Consider the following 23,508-nt stretch of genomic DNA (forward strand, 5'->3'; position numbering starts at 1 on the left):
GATGCTCAGAGAAGGAAAAAAAAAAAAAAAGAACTCTGCTAATAATTACATGACATTACTTGATTAGTCAATCAAATGACATCCAAAAATACATCTATAATTCAGCCTGAGAGTATTTGGGTGTCCTGTCTTTAAAGTTAAAAAAAAAATGTTTTCAAAAACTCAAAGCTGCTTAAAATAAGTCATAGATAATGATGTCATTCTACCCTAGCTGGGCATTCCTGGGACTTTAAATGGAATTGGAGAGTGTTTCTCACATCACTTGGCTTTTTATAGTTACTGCTGGATTCACATGAACTCATTATGAACTTATTAAGTATTATAAGAGGCTGGGAGAAGTTGGGTATGCTAAAATTTGGGGGTGACCTGAAGACTTTGAAAAACTAACCGAAAATCCAAGTGGAACTCAAAATATGGGTACGCATTCTCCGGATGAGATTTTTTTTTCCCTTCAAAATTGTCCTATGTGTATCTTTAAATGCTGAAGACTGTGTATTGTGGATTTAAACCACAGAGTACTCAAACAGGCCTGTCATTTTTGCTATTCTTTTTTCAAAATAAAAATACTCTTTCACTTTTGTGCTTGCTACAAGCCACAGTGACAGTGGTAACATAGGAACCCAGCCTCTGCAATGCTGGGCACTCCAGCAGTGGAATTTGGGGTATGTGTGTGTGCGCGCCTGTGTGTTTTAAAGCACAAGCCAGGTCTCTAATTATTCCTGTCAGTAAGTGTCTGTCACAGTCAGTGGAGAGCATTTTAGTCAGTGCCTCTTACTCCACAGTGGTTCTGTGGAGAAGTGACATTCCAAGCCACGATGCAGGCAGTGCTCAGTTCACAGCACATCCATGGCTGAAACATGAAGAGCTTGATATTTTTGGTCATCAATCAGATGAGGAGTGAATCCCCCCAGCTTCCTATTCATGCAAATTTTAAAATGTCATGGAAAGCACTCCAACCTTGGAGAGGCCCGAAAGGGAGGGGCCAAAATAAGTAGCTGAAACAAGTCTGGAAAGGAGATTTTTGTTATAGTGGAGACTTCCTGCTACTTGAAGAGCTTGACTTTTTGTTTTCTGGGCACTGGATAAAACGCATCTCTCTCTTTCATATATATATAATAGAATTCCTGTGTATCTTTTAAAGGACTTACTGGTAAGCATATCTCAGTGCAGATTTCTCATGAAGTCGGGGGGCGCCTCTCATACTTGAGGACCGTGAGGACCCCCTGCAGGGCTTGTGCAGCCCACGGCGCTGGGCCCACACCGTAGTGACGCTTAGGATTGGGGAGAGCCTGCAAATGCGGATTTCTAACGTTTTCCCCGATGATGTTTGTCAAACCCTGACGTAGACTCCTGTCCGCCCCTCCCCGCATGGTTCTAGGCATGTGCTGATGTAAACAGCTTCTCTTAGGAGTGTAGTTAGGAGAAGTGACAGTGCTTCCTTCTTTTTTCTTTTCTTTTTTCTCCTCTCCCCCCTCCCCTCCTCTCCCCCTCTCTCCCCCCTCCCTCCCTCCCCTCCCTCCCTTCATCTCCCCTCCCCTCCCCTCCTCTCTCTTCCTAGGATTGTGTTTGCTGTCTTCAAGCAGCCCTTGGGTGCCCCTGCAAACTTTGATTCCCTCTGCCTGAAATGTCTCCCTTCCTTTCTGCTCAAGACAATCTTGACCTGTCTTGAGGATCTAATTTAGTTTTCACTTTCAGGTAGCCTTCTCTAGGGCTCTAGTCTACTGGAGGGTTCGGAATAATCCCTTCCTCTGTCTATACCCAATACATGATGTTAGAAAACGATCCCCTTCTAGTACTAGTTGGTACTTACCTTTTATTGTTATTTGATAGTGGTATATGTGTGTGTCTATCTGTGTATCTACGTCAGTGTCTCCATCTGCCTGCCTGCTTATCTATCAGTCTTATTCAGTTTGGGCTGCTATAACCAAAATACTTTGATTGAGTGGCTTATGAAGAGCAGGAATTTATTTCCCACAGTTTTGGAGGCTGGACGTCCAAGGTCAGGGTGTCAGCCTGGCTGGGTTGAAGTGGGAGGCTGCTTCCAGTGTACAGATGACTCACTTCTCACGTATCCTCACATGATGGAGAGCAGAGAGCGGAAGCAGGCTCTGTCGTGGATCTTAGGAGGACGCTAATCCCATTCATGAGGATTCCACTCTCATTGCATCCTAATTTTCTCCCAAAGGCCCCACCTCCTAACACCATCCCATGGGAGGGGGTGGGGTTTCAACATGCAAATTTGGGGGGGGTCACAAACATTGGATGCATAACACTATCCAATCTTTCCCTCACTCCAAGATCGATCATAAAATTATTTTTTAATAGATTTAATTAATTAATTAATTATGGCTGCATTGGGTCTTTGTTGCTGCACACAGGCTTTCTCTAGTTGCAGCGAGCGGGGGCTACTCTTTGTCGTGGTGTGCGGGCTTCTCATTGCGGTGGCTTCTCTTATTGCGGAGCACGGGCTCTAGGCGCATGGGCTTCAGTAGTTATGGCCTGCGGGCTCAGTAGTTGTGGCACGTGGGCTTCAGTAGTTGTGGTTCACGGGCTCTAGAGCGCAGGCTCAGTGGTTGTGGCGCATGGGCTTAGTTGCTCCATGGCATGTGAGATCTTCCTGGACCAGGGCTTGAACCTGTGTCCCCTGCATTGGCAGGTGGATTCTTAACCACTGTAGCACCAGGGAAGCCCTCGATCATAAAATTCTTGACAATAAAATTGGGTCTCATACTCTTTGAACTTTTTAGTGATATTGACATAGTTATTAATAAATATTTTATTTCCAATTTAAATTATTATGCATTTATAAAAATACTTTTCTTTTGGAAGTCTCATTTCTTTCTGTGTGTCATTGAATGTCTCTTAGGCAATTTAAAACTCTTTGGGAATTTCACAGAATTAATCTCACCATTTTCTCTTTATAACATTTTTCTTTATTTCCTTAGCACTTACAAATTTAGTTTTCATTGTATGTGCTTTTCTTTTTGTTTCTTTTTTTTTAAATCCATCATCTCTGCATACCAGCTGTACAGTATTGATTATAGTAGGATCTGAGTAAATCTGATTAAGAGCCCTTTTAATAAAACCGAAGTTGCTGTGTAGTCATTAAAACTCTTCTCAGAGCCTTAAAAAGGAGGCACTGCCTGGACTGCTTGGTTTTAATCCAGACTGGTGACTCTCTGTTCCAAAACTTACACCTGCCTTATCTTAGGTCCTGAAAAATGAAGCCCAAATGTATGTAGATCACATAGGACCCCAGTAGCTCTATTGTACAGAAATGCCATGACCGCAGCTACCAGAAAGCAAACTTATGCAGGAAAACCTACAGCAGCTGATATTCTGATATAGGCAGTGTGTAAATATAGCTGTAGTCTCTGACAGGTAGAAAACAATCTAGCAGAATTGGATTTCTTGGGTTTCTGCTGATGTTTATGACTTGTGGGTATTATTCATTGCAGTCAATCAATCTGTAGCTATTCCTTACCTGTACACTCAAGGTGGTGGGTGACTTCATTGCCAGTAAAGAATTGCTAGCTCAGTCTCCTTGGAGGACATTACATCATAGGTCAAGGTATTTCAAATGTTCCAAAGTCATTTTTTCCCCAGTAAAGTAGTTTTCTCTTCATTTTTAAATGATGGAGCAGGTCCTTGATAAGTAATTCTTTTAGGTTTTCTGCCACAAAAGAAAATCTCTTGTAAGTAGATACCAGGAGTTGTTATCTGCTTCCTGTACAGATTTCAAATGAAAAGGAGTACCTCCTGCTAGCACGTGTCCGTAGTCAAGATGGCAGCAGCATCTTAGAATCGTTCTTCGTAGCTGGGAATGTTGGTACCCCGAGGTGTAACTCAGTGTGTGCTCTGGCAGGCTGGGAGGGCAATAGATCCTTCTCTCCCACCCAGTGAGAGGCTTGGCTTGGTAAGGTTTATCCTGAATGGGAAGGTGTTCCTAACAACGTCTATCCCCGATGCTGCCCTGAGCCGCTGTTGTGCATCAGAGGTACATGCCTCCCCAGGCTTGGTGCTAGTCGGTTAAAGTCATTAGACGGTAAGCTCCCATGCCCATTTACAGCCTTGTGCATGTCACCTGTAGACTTTGTGTGTGCTCACTGGTGACCATTTTTATTCTTGTCTATGAAATAATAACTTGCCTCCTTTAAACTGGGCAAACACATAGAGGTTTCCCATAGACAGCTACTTGGCATTTGAGATTACTTGACTTGGTTCCATGATTGCTTTTCAGGGAGTTGATGAATTTTGTGGGGAGATAGCAAAGTACCCCTTAAACTGGCTTTGTGTCTGTGACAACAAACCATGAGTGATTTGTCTGAAGTTCAGAAAAATAATCACCTTAAACAATTTTTAACAGGTTTTGGTGAAATTGGGTGCACACTTAGAAATTATAAGGTAGCAGTCATGGGCAAACTTTGTCTTCGCCTCTTCCCTTCGTCTCTCTTTCTTTCTGTTCTCTCTCTCCTCCACCGCTTCAGGGAGGGCTTCCTCAACCCCATTGCTCCTTGACTTTACTGCTCCCAACCCTGCCAGGGCAGTCAGTTCACCCTAGAAGTTGATGTCTTAAATTTTGATTGTTTCAAAAGAAAATAGGGCATTTAACTTTTAAAAGTTTTCTCTCTCTTGGGGGGGTGCATATCTGCTTTTTTGCTAAGTTGACTAAGATGAGCACATATGGCTTTTGTAAAAAGGGGAGAAAGGTTATGTATATTTAAAAAGAGATCAGGAGACGGTGGTATTTAACCCCCCAAAGTGAATTGCCCATCACAGGCATTTCCAGCATCTTTATTGGCTACTTAGGACATCATATCCTAATAAGGGGAGCACCTTTTCTTCTCTGCTTACCTGTAGGTGGACCCTGGTTACAGAAAGTGGTGGGTTCCATTGACCGGCGTCTCTAGTAGAGCTGGTGCCTTCGTGTGGCGCTGGGTGCTGTGAGGAGTGGATTGGAAGCCAGTCTCCCATACCTAAGTGAGCGGCAAAGTCCCTGGTGGGTTCAGAAAGATGGAGGTGTAAGATAGCTCGTAGGGAAGCACATGAATGAGCAGGAGTAGACCGCCTTGCTGTGAGCCCCGGCAGCCTTGTGACTTCTGCCCAGAGCTTAGCCCATCTGGACCTGTTGGGGGCTGGGGACTTAGAGGGGGCAGAAGCGTCTGCGTCAGCAGTGGCTGGTGGTGAGAGGCTGCAGAGAAGGCTCGATGCGGTAGATCCTCTCTTGCATTTCTCAGAATCAAAGACTGTGGAACATTAACTCTCGGGGGCCACAGACTTTGTTGTAGCTGCTTTATAACTATGTCATGTTGATCCTCACATCAGACCCAGTGAGGTAGAACTATGTTCTTTTTTTTTTTTTTTTTTTTTTTTTTGCTGTACACGGGCCTCTCACTGTTGCGGCCTCTCCCGTTGCGGAGCACAGGCTCCGGACACGCAGGCTCAGCAACCATGGCTCACAGGCCCAGCCACTCCATGGCATGTGGGATCTTCCCGGACCGGGGCACGAACCCATGTCCCCTGCATCGGCAGGCGGACTCTCAACCACTGCGCCACCAGGGAAGCCCTATGTTCATTTTTAAAGATAGAGAAATGGAGGCACAAAGAAGGTCAGAAATTTGCCCCAAGCCACATGACTAGTAAGGGGCAGAGAAGGGTTATGACCCTGATCTGTCTGACCTCGTGATCTGTGGTTCCCTTGGACTTGTTTTACTGTCGGTATGGAAAGTCTGGTGGCCTATGGGAACGTTGTTCAATTGTAGTTTTCCCCCGATTCTGAGACCCACAGTGAGCTAACAGCGGCTGTCAGCTGGCCGCTGCCCTTGTTCTGAAGAGGGAGCGCTGACCCTGTGTTAAGACACGTTGCTGTGGTTTATAGTTACCTATGGAGAATAAACCCTTGAATCTGAATTGCGGCACATTCACCATCCAACACCTTTGGCTGAGATTTGCGGAGGAGGGCATCCTCCCCTGCCGCAGAGCTGGGAGACTTGGAAATTTGATATTTTGCAACAGAGAAGCATCCGTAATCTTTTCATGAGTAGCACGATATCCGGTACAGCTCTTGAAGCTAATCTCGGGGCCCACGTGCTTGGCCATCGACCCTCAGTCTCTTCACACTCATTGGGGTGGTGGTGGTGGATAACTGTAGTCCCGTATATCTTCTTCAATCTTCTCTCCAACTCAGTATAGAAATTACGCCATCCCGACTGACCGCCTAGCGTCCTCACAGCCTTCCATACATGTCCCTTGGGTCCTGCTGGGGTATTTTTGGTATTTGTATTGTGTACTTGGCACTTGCGTGTGGCCTGAGTCACCTCTCCCTTTGCTGTGCTCTAACTACAGGTTCTGAAATTCAGAGATTTTATTTTCAAGCCAAATGGTGGGTCATTCATCTAACTTTAAAGCCCCGTAATGAAAGTTGACTTTCCAAATTAAAGACGCTGGTCTGAATTTTTGTAGTGGCTGCTCTACTGCTGAATATTCAAACAAACAGACAAACAAAACTTAAGTCTTCTCCTTAGTCTTGTTTTGGTTTTGCTTTTCTTTTTTGTTTCACTGGTTTTTGCTATTGTAATGTATCATTTGCTCTGCGTGGACTGGTTGGCTGGGTCTCAATATTGAAATGCAGGCAGGGGCCTCGTGAGCTTTCTGTGAGTTGGAAACCCGTGGTGTAGACTGGTAAAGCACTGATTTTAGAGTCAGACAAGCCTGGCTTTGCATTCTTCTCCTGCCACTTCAAACCTTGGAGGCCTTATGTAAATTACGTCAGGAAACCAAGGCTTAGCAAGATTATCTGCAAAGGGGGAGTAACAGCACCCAGCCCTCCTGATTGTTGTGAGGTTTCAAGGTACCACATGTCATAAAACCCAGTCACGGCTCCCCTGGGAGCCCTAGGCTTGCATTTTCCTTTCCTCCGAGAACTTAATTTAATATTCTTAGTTGAACTTGACCCAACTTCCTGGTTCATCAGTTATGTAATCTCCCCACTAAATGGCTTAGGGAAAATAGGCTCGTTAGTCCTGGAGAAGCCTTTAGTGTTGACCTGAAGTTGCATTGTTTCCAGCATTTACAGTAGTTATACCAGGAGAACCCGCAGCTCCTGTCCTTGCCTCGCTGTGTAGAAAGCTCCTCTGTAGAAGCTTCGGAGAATAGGGCCCTTGGGTAGCTCATGACCAAGGCGTAGTGTTCCCAGTGGGACCCAGCCAGCTCTCTAAACTGTTCTGAGCAGTATGGGAAGCTCACCTATCACCACAGGTAACCCGTAAAACAGCTTGGTAAGTAACCAGAGGATTTTCTTAGCAGAGTAGTGCTGTACCCCTTTTGAGCTGTGCTTGGGAGCCCCTGTTTTATATGTTCCACCCTCACGTTGGCTGTTGGCTGTCTTCCACATACGAATTGAGCTTGTGGAAATATTCCCGTCGGTTGCCCTGCGGGACCATAATGCTGAGACCTCTCTACAGCCCCATAATTCTCTGAAACGCAGCTGCAGCTCCTTTTCTGTTTGGCTAGCAAGCTAAAGTTCAGGCCTGGTGCCTGATTCCACAGTGATGATCTGGAAGGAAGAGAAATGCAATTCAAGGAGCACTTTGAGTGAAAGATCAGTCAGAGGTGTAACTCTCAGTTCTCTCATAGCAAACCCCGAGAAAATGATCGGCCTGCGGGTGAACTTCGTAAGATATGGGCTGACTAGGTCTAGTGGTGTCCTTTCTTGTCAAGGAGGGAAACCCCCCAGCAGACCCAGCATCCTGGGGGGTGAGGACTGAGTGTTCAGTGTGGTTGTATCCAACCTCAAAAGGTTCTGTCTTATCTGTGTTCGAGAGATTTCCTTCCGTGCCTTTCCTCCTCTCCCTGCCCACCTCCCTCCTTTTCCTCAAGGGGGACCAAGTTCTTGCTTTTACGTGCTGGCTCGATCTATTGGCTGTCTGCCTCCTGCATGGGAGGTGATCCTGAGCAATTAGTCAGGAGAGCTCCTGCTGCAGGAAAGCCCTGGGTGCTTGCAGATCGGCTTTTGGCACACACAGGAGTCCCCACGCCGCAAAGCCAGTGAAGATGGAGGAAGGCGAGTGGGCTTTCTGAGCCCAGGGGAGTTTACCATCATTATCTTCACCTCTTCCAACTCTCCGCTATGAAATGGATTCACATCTGATCCATCTTATCCAGGGGTGAGCAAACTGTGGCCCACCACTGCCTGTTTTTTTTTTATAAATAAAGTTTTATTGGAACACAGCCACCCAGTCATTTACAATTGTGTCTGTGACTGCTTTCGTGCTGCTATGATGGCAGGGTTAAGTAGTTGCAAGACCTACAGCCTGCAGACCCTGAAGTATTTATCATCTGGCCTTTTGCAGAAAAAGTTTGCTGACCTCGATCTAATCTATAAACAAAACTGATCTTTTTGGGAAAGCCCACGCTCCTTAAAAACCAGTTTCAACAGCTGTGGTAATTGCCATGTTTTAGATGGGCGGTCCAAGTGATTTTTAAATGTAACTCTTAGGAATCTTTTCATGTCATTGAACTAACCAAAAGTTTTCCTTATGGCTTTTGGATGCCTTCGAGTGTGTGATCATAATTTCAAAAGGCTTTTTAGTACTTCAGTGATTGAAAAATTTATTTGGGGTTATTCTTTTTACAACCTGTTGTTAAAAAAATTTATTTTGAAATAGTTTTAGATTTACAGAAAATTTACAAAGATAGTATAGAGAGTTCCCATAGACCCTTCACCCGGCTCTACTACTAACATCTTACACCAAACCATGGTACTTTGGTTAAAACCAGGAAATTCACATTGGTGCGATACTGTTACATACAGACTTTATTTCTGTTTCACTCATTGTTTCACTCATGTCCTTTTGTTCCAGGATTCAGTCTTGGATCATATGCAATCATACTGCACTTAGCAACTTTTTTCTCCCAATGGTGACATTTACTTAATATTGATAGTTTTTCCCCTTTGACAGAGTTTGTTGTCTTTTGGTAAAGAAAATGATTCATTGGTGAAGATGTAAGCTTGGAAAGCAGAGGCAATATACCTAATGCTCATAAGAAGGGCTTCACCTGTTGAGTACTCACTGTTCTCCAGTCACTGCTGGGTGCTTTATACCTGTCATCTTATTTACATCTTACTGCCACCCAGCCTGTTAACACTTACTTTCATTTTAGCTAAGGACACTGAGACCAGGGAGATGGTTACTCTCCCAAGTTTCAGTTGTGGCTGACTCTCAGCCCAGGCTGATAATGCCAGCTCTGCCCCAGCCTCTGAGAGTGAGAAGTGTCCTCCCCTCTCTCCCCATTCCCCTCCTGCCTTCTTTTTTTTTTTTTTTTTTTTGCGGTACGTGGGCCTCTCACTGTTGTGGCCTCTCCCGTAGCGGAGCACAGGCTCCGGACGTGCAGGCTCAGTGGCCATGGCTCACGGGCCCAGCCGCTCCGCGGCATGTGGGATCTTCCCAGACTGGGGCACGAACCCGTGTCCCCTGCATCGGCAGGCGGACTCTCAACCACTGCGCCACCAGGGAAGCCCTGCCTCCTTTTTTTAAAAAACAAAAAAAGGAACAAGCTGAGGGAGATTAGGAAACTGCAAATGGGCACACTGCCAGGGCTATCTTTGGAACCCAGGGTCTGTGTAGAGTGGCGGCGTCTCATGCTACTGTAATCGGTGTGATTAAAATCCTTCAGTCACCCTGCCTGTGAGCATCTGACTCAGTGGACCTGCGCAGTGAGTGCCTCTGACTCTCCTGTGTCTCCATTCAGCTCCTTGTGTCCCACTCCGGCTGCTCGCTCGGAGGGACTTGAGGCTGTGAGCTCCGTGCGGTCTTGTCAAAACGGGGCTTTGACCCGACATTGACCTGGAGTAAGTCACCGTCACCTTTCTGCTCTCGGCTTCTCACGTGTCGCGTGGAGCGGTAGCATAGCTGGGAATGAGTGGATTAGCGCGTGCCGGTTGTGCCAGGATGTAGGGAGGGCGTGATGATGCTGACAGTGGCGCCGTGGGCTCCGGGCGGAAAGCCTCCCTGGCTGCCCACGTGGCAGCTGCTCCCTCCTCTGTTCTCCTGCGGGACCCTGGCCCCCTCTCTGTTGTGTGGCGCTCATCACGCTGCGTCATGATCATCAGTTTGTCCTTCTCTTCTCACCTGACTGGGTGCTCATGGAAAAGAGCTGTTATAGTTCCCTGGGTGTCCCCAGGGCAGGCGTGGGGCCTGACAGGTAGTTCTCAGACCAAGAGTGATGAGCGAACAGGGTCCAGTTCGAACCCTCCTCATGATCAGTGACGTCCTCCCGGCCCAGTGCTGTAGCTTATGGCCCCTTGTCACAGGTGCATGCTTCTCCCCACGGCTGTGTCCCTCACTGTGCTCACTTGGGACCAACAGCGTGCTGGCTGGGGAATTGCCCCTCTCTGGCACGTAAAGAAGAACGGTGGCATTAATTTGAACAGAGATTTCTCATAATATACAGATCGACAATATTTCCTTCTGTCTTTATTAACATTTTCAAACACTTTTGCCCAGGACAGCTATTCTAAACTTATGCTGTATGTTGTTTCCCAGCCTGGAATGAAAGATCATTTCACTAATGTGTTGGCTTCTGCTTGGAGACCTTGCAAATGAGGTTTTAAAATCTTTCCTTCCGGTGCAAACTTCTGATTTGATGCCGACATCATAAAAGCCATCGTCAAATATCTTGGTATTTGGGGGATTTAATCATTTCAGAGAAGCAGTCATTTCTTTTCCTGATGTGTATCCTCCCTCAAATGCTAAATTATGCTCTGTGCTCCCAGAGCCTGGAATCGGGCACTTGTATTGCGAGCACTGCCCAGAGCCTGACCTGCCTATGGTTTGCAAGAAATGTTTGTTAGAGGCAGACGTTCTCTGGTGACTGGTGCAGCTGTTGTCGAATTTTAACAGTTAAGGCCCTAAGTCCCCTCCCCCATTTCTGAAATGTTTGTGCTTTTCTGCTGCCAAAAAGTTTTTTTTAATATGCATGGCGCGTGGAGTCTGGTATTGGAGACGATCGGGTCACAGTTTGAATCCCAAGCAGCATATACCACTGATTTGTTACATTTTCAGAAAAATGAACTCTGTAAAGTGTACGCATACACAGAAATGGTCATAATTTCATGTTATTGAGGGTTTATTCCTCCCCATCGTGAAAGCTACACGGTCTTTCCCTGACGTGCAGACCTGTTTTGCCAAGGCAAGAGTGTTGTTAGTGGAGAGAATTCGCTCGTCACCTTCACAAATGTGTGTTCCACTCCACCTGCCCCGCCCCCAGGCAGGAGACTTCCCATTGCCTTAGGAATACCAGGTAGCCTTCCAATGTCAGAAAGTTTTCGAGGATGAGTTTCTGAGCTAGCAGGAGGAAATCTCGGTGTTTTTAGTGAAACCCTCTTGTTTCCATTTCTTCCTTTTCTTTGAGAAGGAAACATTTCTCCTCAAAGGGAGGTTGGCTGTTTGGCCCCGAAGACAGAGAGGAGTCATGATGCTTTCAGTCTAGTGTGTGAAATTGGGAAGAGAGCAGAGAAAGAGATTCATATTTCTCTGTAATTTATTTCTGTTTTGGTAAATGTGGTTTCTGAGCTTTTCAGGAAGAGTAGACTTCTGCCTGCATTTTTGCAAACCACAGCTTGGCTTTCAGGAAACATGGCGCTTTAGGTGCTTTTTTATCATTGCTCAGCAGCTCCTTATTCAATAAAATCAGTGGTTTCTGATCATGCCAGTCTTGGTCATCAAAAATCCATAGTTAAAGGGGCAGGAGGAAGAAGGAATTAAATAGCTTTGTTTTTTTTTTTAAATGCTTAAATTTGGGAAGTGGTAGGAGAGCACATTTGAAATATTCCATGTGTTCTTGCAGGCAATGGGCTTTTGAATTCTAAGATCACCTACCAGTTTTGATCGTTAACCCGAAGACTTTCTTAGCCAGGGTTCTCCTCTGAACCACAGAATACAAAAAATGACCTGGGTATTTTCTCAGTGCTCCCAAGGATGCTGTCAAGAACGGTGACATCTGAAATTTGACTCTGCAGGGTCCCGCATTGGCCTGCCATGATTCCAAGGATGCTGGCAGAAGACATGGGCTCCTGGTCAGAGTCCAAGGACTGTACTAATCACAGCTGTAGCAGTCCTCAGAGTATTAATCCGAGTCCCAGTTGCCACAGGGTGATGCCCCGTGGCCCAGATAACACCTGCCTGTGGAGTGTTAGCAAGAGAGAAACCCAGAGCTCAGGAAAAACACATCTTTTATGACGGACAGTAAAGCCTGCTCTTCGCTCCAGAGGAAGACACAACTTTATCTTCCAAGGCTCTGTGCTCTAAAAGCATCCTTGAAAAGATAATCCATCCTTTGCTCACTAGAAGTGCAGACACACCAGAGACCCGTATTGAATTGTCTCCCAACACATGGGTAGCTAGAACGGTTCTAGACATGCAGGAGAGGGGTTAATTCATTATGGACATGAATGCCTTAGGACGCCTTCTCTCCGGAGGCCCAGGCTGAGAAAAACTGCTAGACCTTTGCTCTGGGCTGCCGTTTCCCAAATGCCTAGGGTTCCTCTAAAATGTTTTAAGTCAAAGAAGAGAAAGACAATGCCAGAAATTCTCCTTTAAAAGGAATACTTTACTGCTTTTTGAGAAAATTATAAGTATTATCTTTTAAAGAATTAAATAGTTAAAAAGTATTTTTTGATCCTTATTACCAAAAAGCAAAATAAAACCCAAATTCTGGAAAGTAGGAGATGGTTTATATAAAGAAACTCATATTTACAATTTCTTGCCTTCCAAAAAAAAATTGTTGGCAGGTTGCTTTTGGAGACACCTGTGAAACGTCATCTGGCCTCTGCTGGCTGAGGCGAGAATTCAGGTCTTAGGTCTTGAGTGTATTTAACCGCTTCCTACCTCATCCCCACTCCTTCCCAGCGAAGAAGCCCATGGAAATTTTCTTGTATCCTCATGGCTCCTTGGCTCCATTTCCTGAACTTTGTTTGGCTGGGCAGGTCTCCTCTTTCACAGGACTTAGTTCTCTACATGACTTAGGATACCTCCTCCCCATATTAGAGGCGAACATGAATAGTCCAGTCTGCAAAGTTCATGCCCACAGAGAAGCCCCGAGCGGAGGCTTCTGAGATACTGTGGGGAAACCCAGGGACTCAAATACAGAAATTTAGGTCTAAGTGGGAAGCCTGAAAAGACTCTCTTGGTGAACCAGTGAGTGTGGGATCACAGAGCACATCTGTGTGTTGACAGAAAACAGAAAACTCACCGAGAACAAACCAAGAAGCAAGAAAGGTTCATGTTGCGAGCTTGACTCTGGACAAGGATGGGTGACTCTGAGTTCCTGTTTTGGGACAGGGTGGAGAAAGCCGAGCTAAGGATAGGCCCTTACCTTCTAAACCTGCTATTCCAACAATTCTTTCACTTGCCAGGAGGAGTATTTTCCCTTTACAAAAAATCAAAACAAAACATTTCTTTTTATTTTATTTTATTTTTCTTTTGCGGTACGCGGGCCTCTCACTGTTGTGGCCTCTCCTGTTGCGGAGCACAGGCTCCGGACACGCAGGCTCAGCGGCCATGGCTCACGGGCCCAGCAGCTCCGCGGCATGTGGGATCTTCCCGGACCGGGGCACAAACCCGTGTCCCCTGCATCGGCAGGCGGGCTCTCAACCACTGCGCCACCAGGGAAGCCCTACATTTCTTTTTAAAAGAAAGATGTGAGGATGAAGCAGATCATAGCTGTAAAATTTATGACCTTTGCCTTTAAAGAACCTCATAGATACACACACTGTGAGCTTCTCTTCATCCCGCAGCTGTCCTCCCGCTCAGCAGATAGATGGCCGTCGTTTCATCACCTGACGATTTATGACCAGGAAGGGTTGGTTCGGGTCGGGTGAACCACCTCATCCTCCACCACCACCAGCACCCACCAACGCCTTGAGTAATTGCTGGGAGATAACATGTCAGTTGTTTGGCCAACTATGGTCTTAAATTCTCTGTCAGAGCTTCACTCACGCCATCCTCTCCCTTCCTGATTAGTAAGAAGAACTCATTAAAGTTTCATTTTCTGCTGAAGAATGGGGTGACTTTTGCTGTTGGTGATACAGATCACCTTGAGATTTCTAGGTGTCTTCGCTTGGTGTGAAGTAGGTTTTATGACTTCCAGATGAATGGCTGGATAGGGGGACTGTAAATAAGCTGTTCAGAGAATAATGTTTTTAAAATGTTCCTCCTTCCCCCCCTTTTCTGATCAGAGTAAAGGCAACCTTCTGTGTGCTAAATACCTATCAAGTCAGTAATGCAATATTTCACGGCCCTGCTGTATAATACTCAGCTGTAGTGTTAGCACGTGTGAACTGGCTGCTTCAGATGTGGCTTGAAGACTTCCTGTGCCGAGCCCTCTGCCCGGCTTTGTGAATCTGCACAACGAGTTAACCCACCTGCTCTCAATCCAGAGGCGAGAGAAATGTCTGAAACCAACACAGAACAACTCATTGCTGATCGGCCCTCCCGTTTATTGGTGTGACGGGCCTTCAGAGAAGGTCTGTGACTTAGAGAGCCCAGAGGAGAAGAACTGGGGGAGGCAGCTGGAGCTGAGCCGGGGGGAGGGGACAGATTGGAGCCAGCAGAGGAGCGGAAGAGCCTGAGGGGGGAGGAGGGGAAGTCAGGGGAGCAGAGCTGTGGGCTGAGCCGCCAGGCTGCCAGGGCAGGTGGGAGAGCACACCTGTTCCTGGGGAGGCACACGGGGTGGACTGGGTCTTACCCAGGTGGCTGAATGTGGCTGACGGAACTGGCCGAATGGGAGGCCTGGGGCTAGGGCCTTGGCTAGGAGAGCTCTGCCGTGACACCGGCATGAGCAGTGAGATTGGGATCGTCTCCTGTTCTTGACGAGAGCGTAGAGAAAGGAACAGCCTGGGAGCTTTTTGCAGTAAAAATGGACAGGATGTGGTGTTAGTTCTGCTTTAGAAGAAGAATCAAAGGTAACACTCAGTAATATGGAAGGACACGGAAGCTGCTTGTAGAAACTGGTTTTAGCCAGAGAGGGTGAATTTGAGGTGAGGGGCATCGGGGTATAGCAGCATTGAATACATATGTGTTGAAAATGTACTTGAGTAAAACGAGAAGCTTTCAGCACTGTGCTTTGAAAGCAAGCTTCGTAGACCATCGTCACAAGCCTCCAGTTTTGAAATCATTGAAGAATAATTTATTCAGATCAACATGTATTTATCGAACCCTCCACGTTTAGAAGCCCCTCCATGGGTCTGTCTACTGACCTTTTTACATTAACTTATTTTCAAAATTGGCAACTACTAGGGAATGTTAAGGTCACCAAAGATTTACTGTTCATTGGTTTCTCCCTTAAAGGCTAGTCTTTGGTCCACTCTACAGGAATCTTGATTCCCAGTGGCATTCTGTTCTGAGTTGCCACATGTATATGACCAGATGAAAGAGCTTTATTTTTTTATTGAAGTGTAGTTGCTTTACAATATTGTGTTAGTTTCTACTGTACAGCAAAGTGAATCAGCTATATGTATACGTATATCCCCTCTTTTTTGGATTTCCTTTTCATTTAGGTCACCACAGAGCATTGAGTTGAGTTCCCTGTTCTATACAACAGTAGGTTCTCATTAGTTATCTATTTTATGCATAGTATCAATGGTGTATATATGTCAGTCCCAGTCTCCCGGTTCATCCCATCCCCGCTTGGTATCCATACCTTTCTCCTCTATGTCTGTGTCTCTATTTCTGCTTTGTAAATAAGATCGTCTATACCAATTTTTTCAGATTCCACACATATGCCTTAATATACGATATTTGTTTTTCTCTTTCTGACTTACTTCACTCTGTATGACAGTCTCTAGGTCCATCCACATCTCTACAAATGACCCAATTTTGTTCCTTTTTATGGCTGGGTAATATTCCATTGTATATATGTACCACATCTTCTTTATCCATTCCTCTGTTGATGGGCATTTATGTCGCTTCCCTGTTCTGGCTGTTGTAAATAGTGCTGCAGTGAACATTGGGGTGCATGTGTCTTTTTGAATTATGGTTTTCTCTGGGTATATGCCCAGTCGTGGGATTGCTGGGTCATATGGTAGTTTTAGTTTTCTAAGGAATCTCCGTACTGTTCTCCGTAATGGCTGTACCAATTTAGACATTAAAAGGCCACTGTTGAATATTTAGAGCTATAGGTCATGGGCTTGACTGTAGATTCTTGTGACTTTCCTTATAAGCAGAAAACATGAATACCTCAAAAGTCCAAGCAACTAGTTTTGGCCGTTGGATTCTGGTGTTGTAATTAGTGCACCAGTATGGTGCTAGGTTGGACAAGACTAGATCTTCTCCACAAACCTGAAGAAGTACAATGAGGCATCTCTAGTTTTGGGGTGTGGCTCTTGGGGCTACAGACCTGGGAGGAGGTGGAGAGGACTCTGTCCATTTCAGTCATCAGGAGAGAGAAAGGAACTATCACCCTAGCCATTGAGGGATGGGGTGTCATGTATTTGGTGTTCCGTGGCCTTTATACTATTAATCCTGTTCTTCAAACTTCCACACTTAGCCCAGGCCAGGCCCGATCATCGACCGTCCAGTGGCTTAACCCTCAGTCACCAGCCACACCGAGCTGCAACCCAGCCGCTACACCTCCTTCACCCAAGCTGTCGTCTTTCCCCCTCTCTCTTCCTGCCACCGTAGCGGACAAGCCACCTGAAAGGTATGTGGTCTGGAGTGTGATGTAGAATGTGAGGGCGGCACACAGAGGGGCTTGATCAACCTGAGCAGCTTCTTGTGCTCCCCACATGGAAGAAGCTTCTGGTCTCCTGGACTTCGTGGACAACATTTGCAACCTTGCCTTAGACTTAAAGGTTCAAGTACGTTCTTAGAGATTTGCCTTACGTGAGACCTGCTTGAACCTACTCTTTCTGGTGCTGGTTGTGCATTTATGAAACCACATGTTTTGCAAGAACTTTTTATACGTGAATAGAAAGCACATGGTTTGTTTTAAAGGAAGGTAAATGGGGCACTGGAAACTGTAATTAACACAGCTCTTTAATGGGCCAGTGGTGCAGAGGCCAGAGGTGCTGACCCTGTAGCAAAGCCCTTCCTCTGGGACAGCAGGCCGAGGCTCTTCTCCCCATCAGTGGCTTCCCCTGCTCCGGTGAGGTGGGCTGCTTCCTTCTGCCTCGGCGTGCATCTGGCTGACAGCCTGCTTTCCATCCTTCCCCAGTGTGTTCTTTTCCCACAAGAACACACAGGATGTTTTGACAAGTGTCGAGAAGCCGAGCCTGATGTACCTTTTGGGGGCGAGACCCAGCTGAGAGCAATGAGCCCCTTCCAGGGTGGCGTGAAAGCAGAGCCTCACCGTAGACTGATGGGCGTCCGAGGTGTGTGGCTGGAGCCTCTTACTGCCCGTGTGCCTCTGCCCTTCAATGCCTCGCCTTCGGTCTCAAGACACCGGTGCTTTTCCTTAATAGATAAACCGAGATGCTTCAGAAATAAACATGCCCTGTGGTTCTAATAACGCTGAGTGAGAGGGAAGGGCATCCCACTGAGCGGAGAGGAGCAGTAGGTGAAGAGGTTCAGGGAAAGCTTCTCGGAGAGGCTCCCTAAAGAAAGATTGGGGTTTGAAACCTGTCATTTACTTGACAGTCAAGTGCTGTGGTTTGCCCGATGTTCCCTTTCCCGCTGATTTCCTTTTTGGAAGGAGCTGCCGTGCTGGTGACATAGAAATGAGATTTGGGCAGTGTGGGCGGGGGAAAGGTGAGGTTTCTCATGTTTCACTTGGTGCCTTGCATGTTCCCTCTTTAGCCTCATCAGTCGGAAGGCCCGGGCAGTGTACCCGTGTGAAGCAGAACACAGCTCGGAATTGTCTTTTGAAATAGGAGCGATTTTTGAGGATGGTAAGTGTTAGTGGGAGCTTTGTGGGAGGCTGTCTTCTGCCGGCGCAGAGGGTCTACCACCCAGAGCACGCAGGCGGTCCCTGGCTGTGGGTTTGTCAGGAGTACAAGTCTGTCCCTTGATGCTTTGGACGGGCGAGAGCCTGCCCACCTGGCTCCCAGGAACCGAACGCCAGGGGGCTGTGGGTGCCCACTTCCGCTTTAATCTTGGTTATTCCCCAACTCTTGTAACTCTTGAGGGTCTTCGTTTGGGATATCTTTCTCCTGATGTAGAGAAGCCGTTGCCACTTGGAGTCAAGAAATGTTTGTGATTTGCATCCTCTGTTTTCCTCCCTCATCGTCCCCACCCTAGCCTCCTAAATGCTCCAGGTTCACCAGCTCTGTGCTACAGACAAGTGCTTTGTCGACCAATTTTGGTTTATCATTCCCTTACCATTCTTTTGCTTTACATGAGTTTCGCTTGTTTGCATAGTGCATGAATCTCTAGATAGGGGTACTGATTCTGCATACTGAAACCAGGGTATAGATTTTTGTTTGCATGTTTAATAGTCACACACAAGCATTGAGGGGCTATGCCCGGCTTCAGATTGCACAAATTCCTCCCATGGTTCAGTGTACATCTCTTCCCTCCCCCTTGATTTCTTCCTTCCCCGTCCTCCTCATTATGAAATTCATTGGTTGCTATGGAAACAGTGATGTTGTGTGGGGGCAGAGCTGCCCAAAAGGGTTCTGGAGAGGCAGCAAGAACCTTTGATGCTTGGAATGGAATGGTTGATTAGCCAGAATGTTTGGAATATACGGAGTATATCAACACAACGCCTGGTGCTATATTGTCAGTAATGCGGCATGAGCTGATGATTGTTTTTTAGAAAGCGAGTTGCCTCATTTGGAGTAGATTTCTATATCTGTGTGATACGTACTCTGGAGAGCCAGAGACTCCTGATAGTGTCAGAAAACAAACAACAAAAAACCCCACATATGACAGCATTATACTTCGTGGAGAAATTTTGCTCTTGGAGTAGAAGCAAGAACAGTCCTCTGTCACCATAACATACATGCATGCAGTTTTGGCAGGAGAGTCAGTTAGCGGCCCTCCTCCAGGCCTGGCATGTACGGGCACCCACATGGCAGAAGGGAAAGCGGAGAGCACTGAAACCCACCGTTTAGGAAATGAGGGTGAATCTTGACGCTGTGTGGTTGATTAGATATGTTCGGGGCCTCAGAACACAGTATTGTTCATGTGATACTTACCTTGGTGGAAGGTGTATCTGTTAGAATGCCTTTGGCTGCAAGTAACAGATAGAGCTGGTTAAATCAGTCACAAAAGCGAATTCGCTCACGCACTAAGAAGTCTGCACGTGGGGAGCTGCAGGGGCTGGTTAATCACCTTTTCAAAGATGTCACCCAAGACCGCAGTGTTTCCATCTCTGCTTATGGACAGGAGCCCCTGGCTGCTTCCCCAGTGCGGGTGGGATGGCTGTCCCAGTTCCAGGCCTCATGGCCACACTCAACCCCAGCAGAAGGGGGTTGCCTCATCCTTGTGTTCTTTTTTGAAGCATGAGAAAACTCTTTCAGAACATCCTTCCTAGGTGACCTGCTCTCACGTCTCAATAGCAAGAATGAGGTCATGTGCTCCCCTTAAAGTCATTGCCAGCCAGGACTTCAGATCAATCAGCACCACACTGGGTCCAGGGGCTTCTCCTCTGGGCACGCAGACATGGGAATGGGGGTCAGGACCCCAATCAAATCCGGTTCTGCCAACTTGGATATTGGGAAAGGCCGGTAGATGTCTGACGCGGGACACTGAAGTTCTGCACTTTTAAAGTCCCTCGGTGACTTGCAGGAGACCTCCTAAGAAAAATAGTGTGTGCGTAGGGGTGTGTGTGTGTGTGTGTGTGTGTGTGTGTGTGTGTGTGTGTGTCTGTCTGTCTGTCTGTCTCTGTCTCTCTCTGTATATACTCATATGCATGTATACACACACATACAGGCATACACACACATATCTCAGTGTGTTTCGGGAACAGGAGAGTGATTGATAGCAGGTAGCTATCAACTCTGCACTTATTTTGCCTGAGGTCAGTTGGCTTTTCCACTTTCTCTGTGACCCCGGACAAGTTCCTTAAGTTCTCTCTGCATCAGCCTCTCCGTCCTAATCCACAAGGATGTCCACACGTGTGGTGATGTGTCAGGGCAGCATTTTGGGTCACGTGTGCAGCACAGACATTGTGGAGGATGTTGCCAACCTTGGAGCCTCGCTTGGCGCACTGTGCACCCGGCTTCGTTTTGAGCCAAGGCACATACCACTCAGATTCCGGGCTCTGTGGCGCTGGTGTCCTCAGGTCCTCCCCCAGGCCAGCTGCTCTAGAGACGCTTGTTGATGTGTTGACACCTTCCCCATACAAGAGCACGTGCACATCTCATCTGATGTGAGCTCCTTGCCCTGCAGCCCCTGCATCCCACTCCTGTTGCCAAAGATACGCACGGGGACCACGATCGGAACCCACGTCCCCAAACTTACTGTTTCTTAGGGTGGTTCTTAAAGGTCACAGGAAATGGAAGACCCTTAAGCAGGATTTATTCTTTTCTGGGTGTTTGTACCTTCATCTTCTGTGCATAGTTGATCTCTTAGCAGAGACTTGATAACTAGTTAGAAGTGTTTGCTCGGAGCACGTCTAGTGATGCCTTTCTTGGAACGGCTGCGGCTCTTCCCTTCCGAAGCCGGACGCAGGCCGGGCCGGAGCAGCAGCTCCCCTGGTCTCAGCTGCCGTTGCTCCAGGCGGCCACTGTTTATAGCTCAGCCACTGGAGTGTCGCTGGGAACATGTCCTTCCTGCAGACCAGGGATACGTAGCATCGCTGAAATACCTAAGACGTTTTTTCTGTGTCCATCTGGAGTCTTCCAGCTACCGTAAATGCTCTTGCTCTTGCCCGGCCAGCCGTTCTTGTCCCTCGTGCAGGCAACAAAGGAAATTGGCTTACGCCATTCAGTGGCCTTTGGAGTAGACAAAATCCAGGTCAGAGTGGCCCCTGGGCCGCATTGTCAGTAGTCACGTGGTTGCGAACATATACAACAGTAGGAAATCCTGACCCAGAGTGTGGAAGGGAAAGGGATCTTTAGTAATCACCTTGCCCCATAACTGTCCCTTGCTCTTCGCTCTTACCGTGTGGGCCTGGACTTGAGTTTAAATTCTAAGCTGAAGATTCATTTCTATAGTAGACGCACTAATGCTTAGCTGTTGTTCTGGGGCAGTGCCTCCCATATCCTCCAGGGGGCGCCGTGTGTAAGGTCTCAGGGCAGCTGATGTGCGTGTGTCAGCCAGAGGCCAGGGCCCTTTTCTCTGGGCCTGGGGAACCTCAGAAATACGTTACTTTGGTGACCAGTCAGTTCTGCTCTCTTTCCCGATAGGTTGCCCTGCAGCTTCCGGACCCACCAGTCCAAGCAGCGAGTGGTCTCCGTCCCAGGGCTGCCCGGCATTAGGATTTCCAAGGTCTGGCTCTCTCTGGGCAGGGAGGCTGGCTGCCTTGTTTGCCAGACTTTGTTCATTTCTAATCTGGAGACAGGATCTGTCCATTGTTTGGGGAGCAGGTGTGGCCCAGATTCATCTTTAAAAGCTGCTGGTGATTCATTTTAAAGTCCTCAGATATATAAAGAGCAATCCTTGGAAGACAGCTTGCCATTATCTTAGAAAGTTGACCCTCTTATAGACCCCACAGCCTTACAATTGTGTTCTTATATATATCCCTAACATGAGGGACTCTTAGAAACTCATTTTAAGTAAAAAAAATTAAGTGCAAGAAGCTTCTATAGTGTATGATTCTGGTTCAACTCACAAACAAACAAAATAAGTAGTATATTATTAGGGATCTAAACGTACGTGATGAACCTGTGTTTGAACCATCGCTGGGGTAAGACAGTGAGAAACACAGCATGGAAGCTGCCAATCCCCTTGGAGCAGGGGGAGGGTGTGAGGGGGGAGGGCAGGACACAGGAATGAGCCCAGGACGGAGGCGTCCATGTCGGCTGCAGTTCTTGAGTTGAGTGTGGGTTCCTGCTCTCTGTTGTGTAATGATGATTTAGATATTTCTCATTCATATTGTTTACATCATGCTAAAAAATACCCCAAGCTGAGACCAGATTCTGTTCTGGAGAAAGCTTCTCACAAAGTATTCTTGTCCCTAGCTCAGTGTCCTTGTTATGGGATAGTAAATCCGGAGGCCATGGAGAAACCACCGTGAGATACCACCTTACAACCTGTTAGGATGGTCGTTATCAAAGATATGGAAAATAACGAGTGTTGGTGAGGATGTGAAGAAATTGGTACCCCAGTGCCTGGCCGGTGGGAATGTAAAATGGTGCAGCTGCTGTGGAAAATAGTGGGGCAGGTCCTCAGAAATTAATCATAGAATTACCATGTAGTCCAGTCATTCCTCTTCTGGATCTGTAGCCCAAAGAGTTGAAAGCAGAGACTCAAACAGATTTGTACACCCATGGGCATAGCTGCATTATTCACAATAGCCAAAAGGTTGGAACAGCCCACATGTCCGCCGACAGACGAATGGATAAACAAAATGGGGTCTGTACGTAGAATAGTGTATTCACCCATAAAAGGGATGGAATTCTGACACGTGCTGCAACATGGATGAACCTGGAGGACATTATGCTAAGTGAGATGACCCAGTCACCAAAGGACACAGATTGTATGATTCCACTGATATGAAATATCTGGAGTAGGCATAGGCTCATGAAGACAGAAAATAGAATAAAGGTTACCAGGAGCTTGGGGAGGGGGAGGGGGGAGGTAGTGTTTAATGGGGACAGAATTTCAGTTTGGGAAGATGAAGAAGTTCTGGAAATGGAGAGTGGTGACGGTTATACAGCATTGTCAATGTACTTAATGCATGAACTGTACACTTAAACATGGTTCCAGTGGTTACATATCTCCATATATGTGTTACATGTATTTTACCGCAAGTAGAAAAGATGATGATAGCAGGCAGTATTGGCGTGACCGTCATCACATACTCATCAGGTTCTTAAGGATGTGAGCCTTGCCCGGGGCCAACGCAGCTCGTGAGTGGCAGGACAGGGTCTCTGGCATAGGCGGTAGCTGGCACGAGGTTAGTGCTCCCCAGTGTGTGCCAAGTGAGTGCTGTACTCTTTGCCGTGTGTCGTGGGAGTCTTCAGTGAGCAGCCTCTTGGTGTGGGGCGTGGAGCTACCGACCTGCCCTGTCCCCACGGGAGATGGTGGCCAGGTGGCATCCCAGCATGCGGGGACGAGCGGATTCGGTCCTCATTCCTCTCCCATGGTCACTACCTCCCTGAGTGTTTGAGGAAAGGATCTACTCGGCCCCCGGACCCCCACCCCGCGTTGCACGACATCTGGGTGCCTTTCCCATAGAATCCAGTCCTTTTCCCCAACAGGGGCTATGCTCCGATGGCATTGCCAGCGTGGGATTAAGTGAGAGCCCTTAAAAACCCTGCTGTGAGGAACGATGTCGGGGTAAAAGGGTGCGAAGAAAGGGGTGCCGCCAGGTCACCTGGAGGGCGCATCTCTGGTTCATTTGTTTATTCGTCCTTTCAGCAGATCGTCCCGGTCTAGACTAGGAGGGAGGGTCCTGTGTGTGGGG

At 47.1% G+C, this 23,508-nt stretch overlaps 1 protein-coding gene across 3 annotated transcripts in view; it reads left to right on the forward strand.

Annotated features, from left to right (window-relative positions):
- Positions 1 to 23,508, forward strand: part of ARHGAP10 (Rho GTPase activating protein 10) — a 326,043-nt gene that overhangs the window by 300,446 nt on the left and 2,089 nt on the right. For all 3 annotated transcript variants that reach the window (XM_060012123.1, XM_060012125.1, XM_060012124.1), the window contains 2 exons: positions 16,546 to 16,698; positions 17,793 to 17,884. In XM_060012123.1, the coding sequence (XP_059868106.1) occupies positions 16,546 to 16,698; positions 17,793 to 17,884 (245 nt within the window). The remainder of the gene's footprint in view (positions 1 to 16,545; positions 16,699 to 17,792; positions 17,885 to 23,508) is intronic.

Source organism: Delphinus delphis, chromosome 5 (assembly GCF_949987515.2).
Source record: "Delphinus delphis chromosome 5, mDelDel1.2, whole genome shotgun sequence".
NCBI lineage: Eukaryota > Metazoa > Chordata > Mammalia > Artiodactyla > Delphinidae > Delphinus > Delphinus delphis.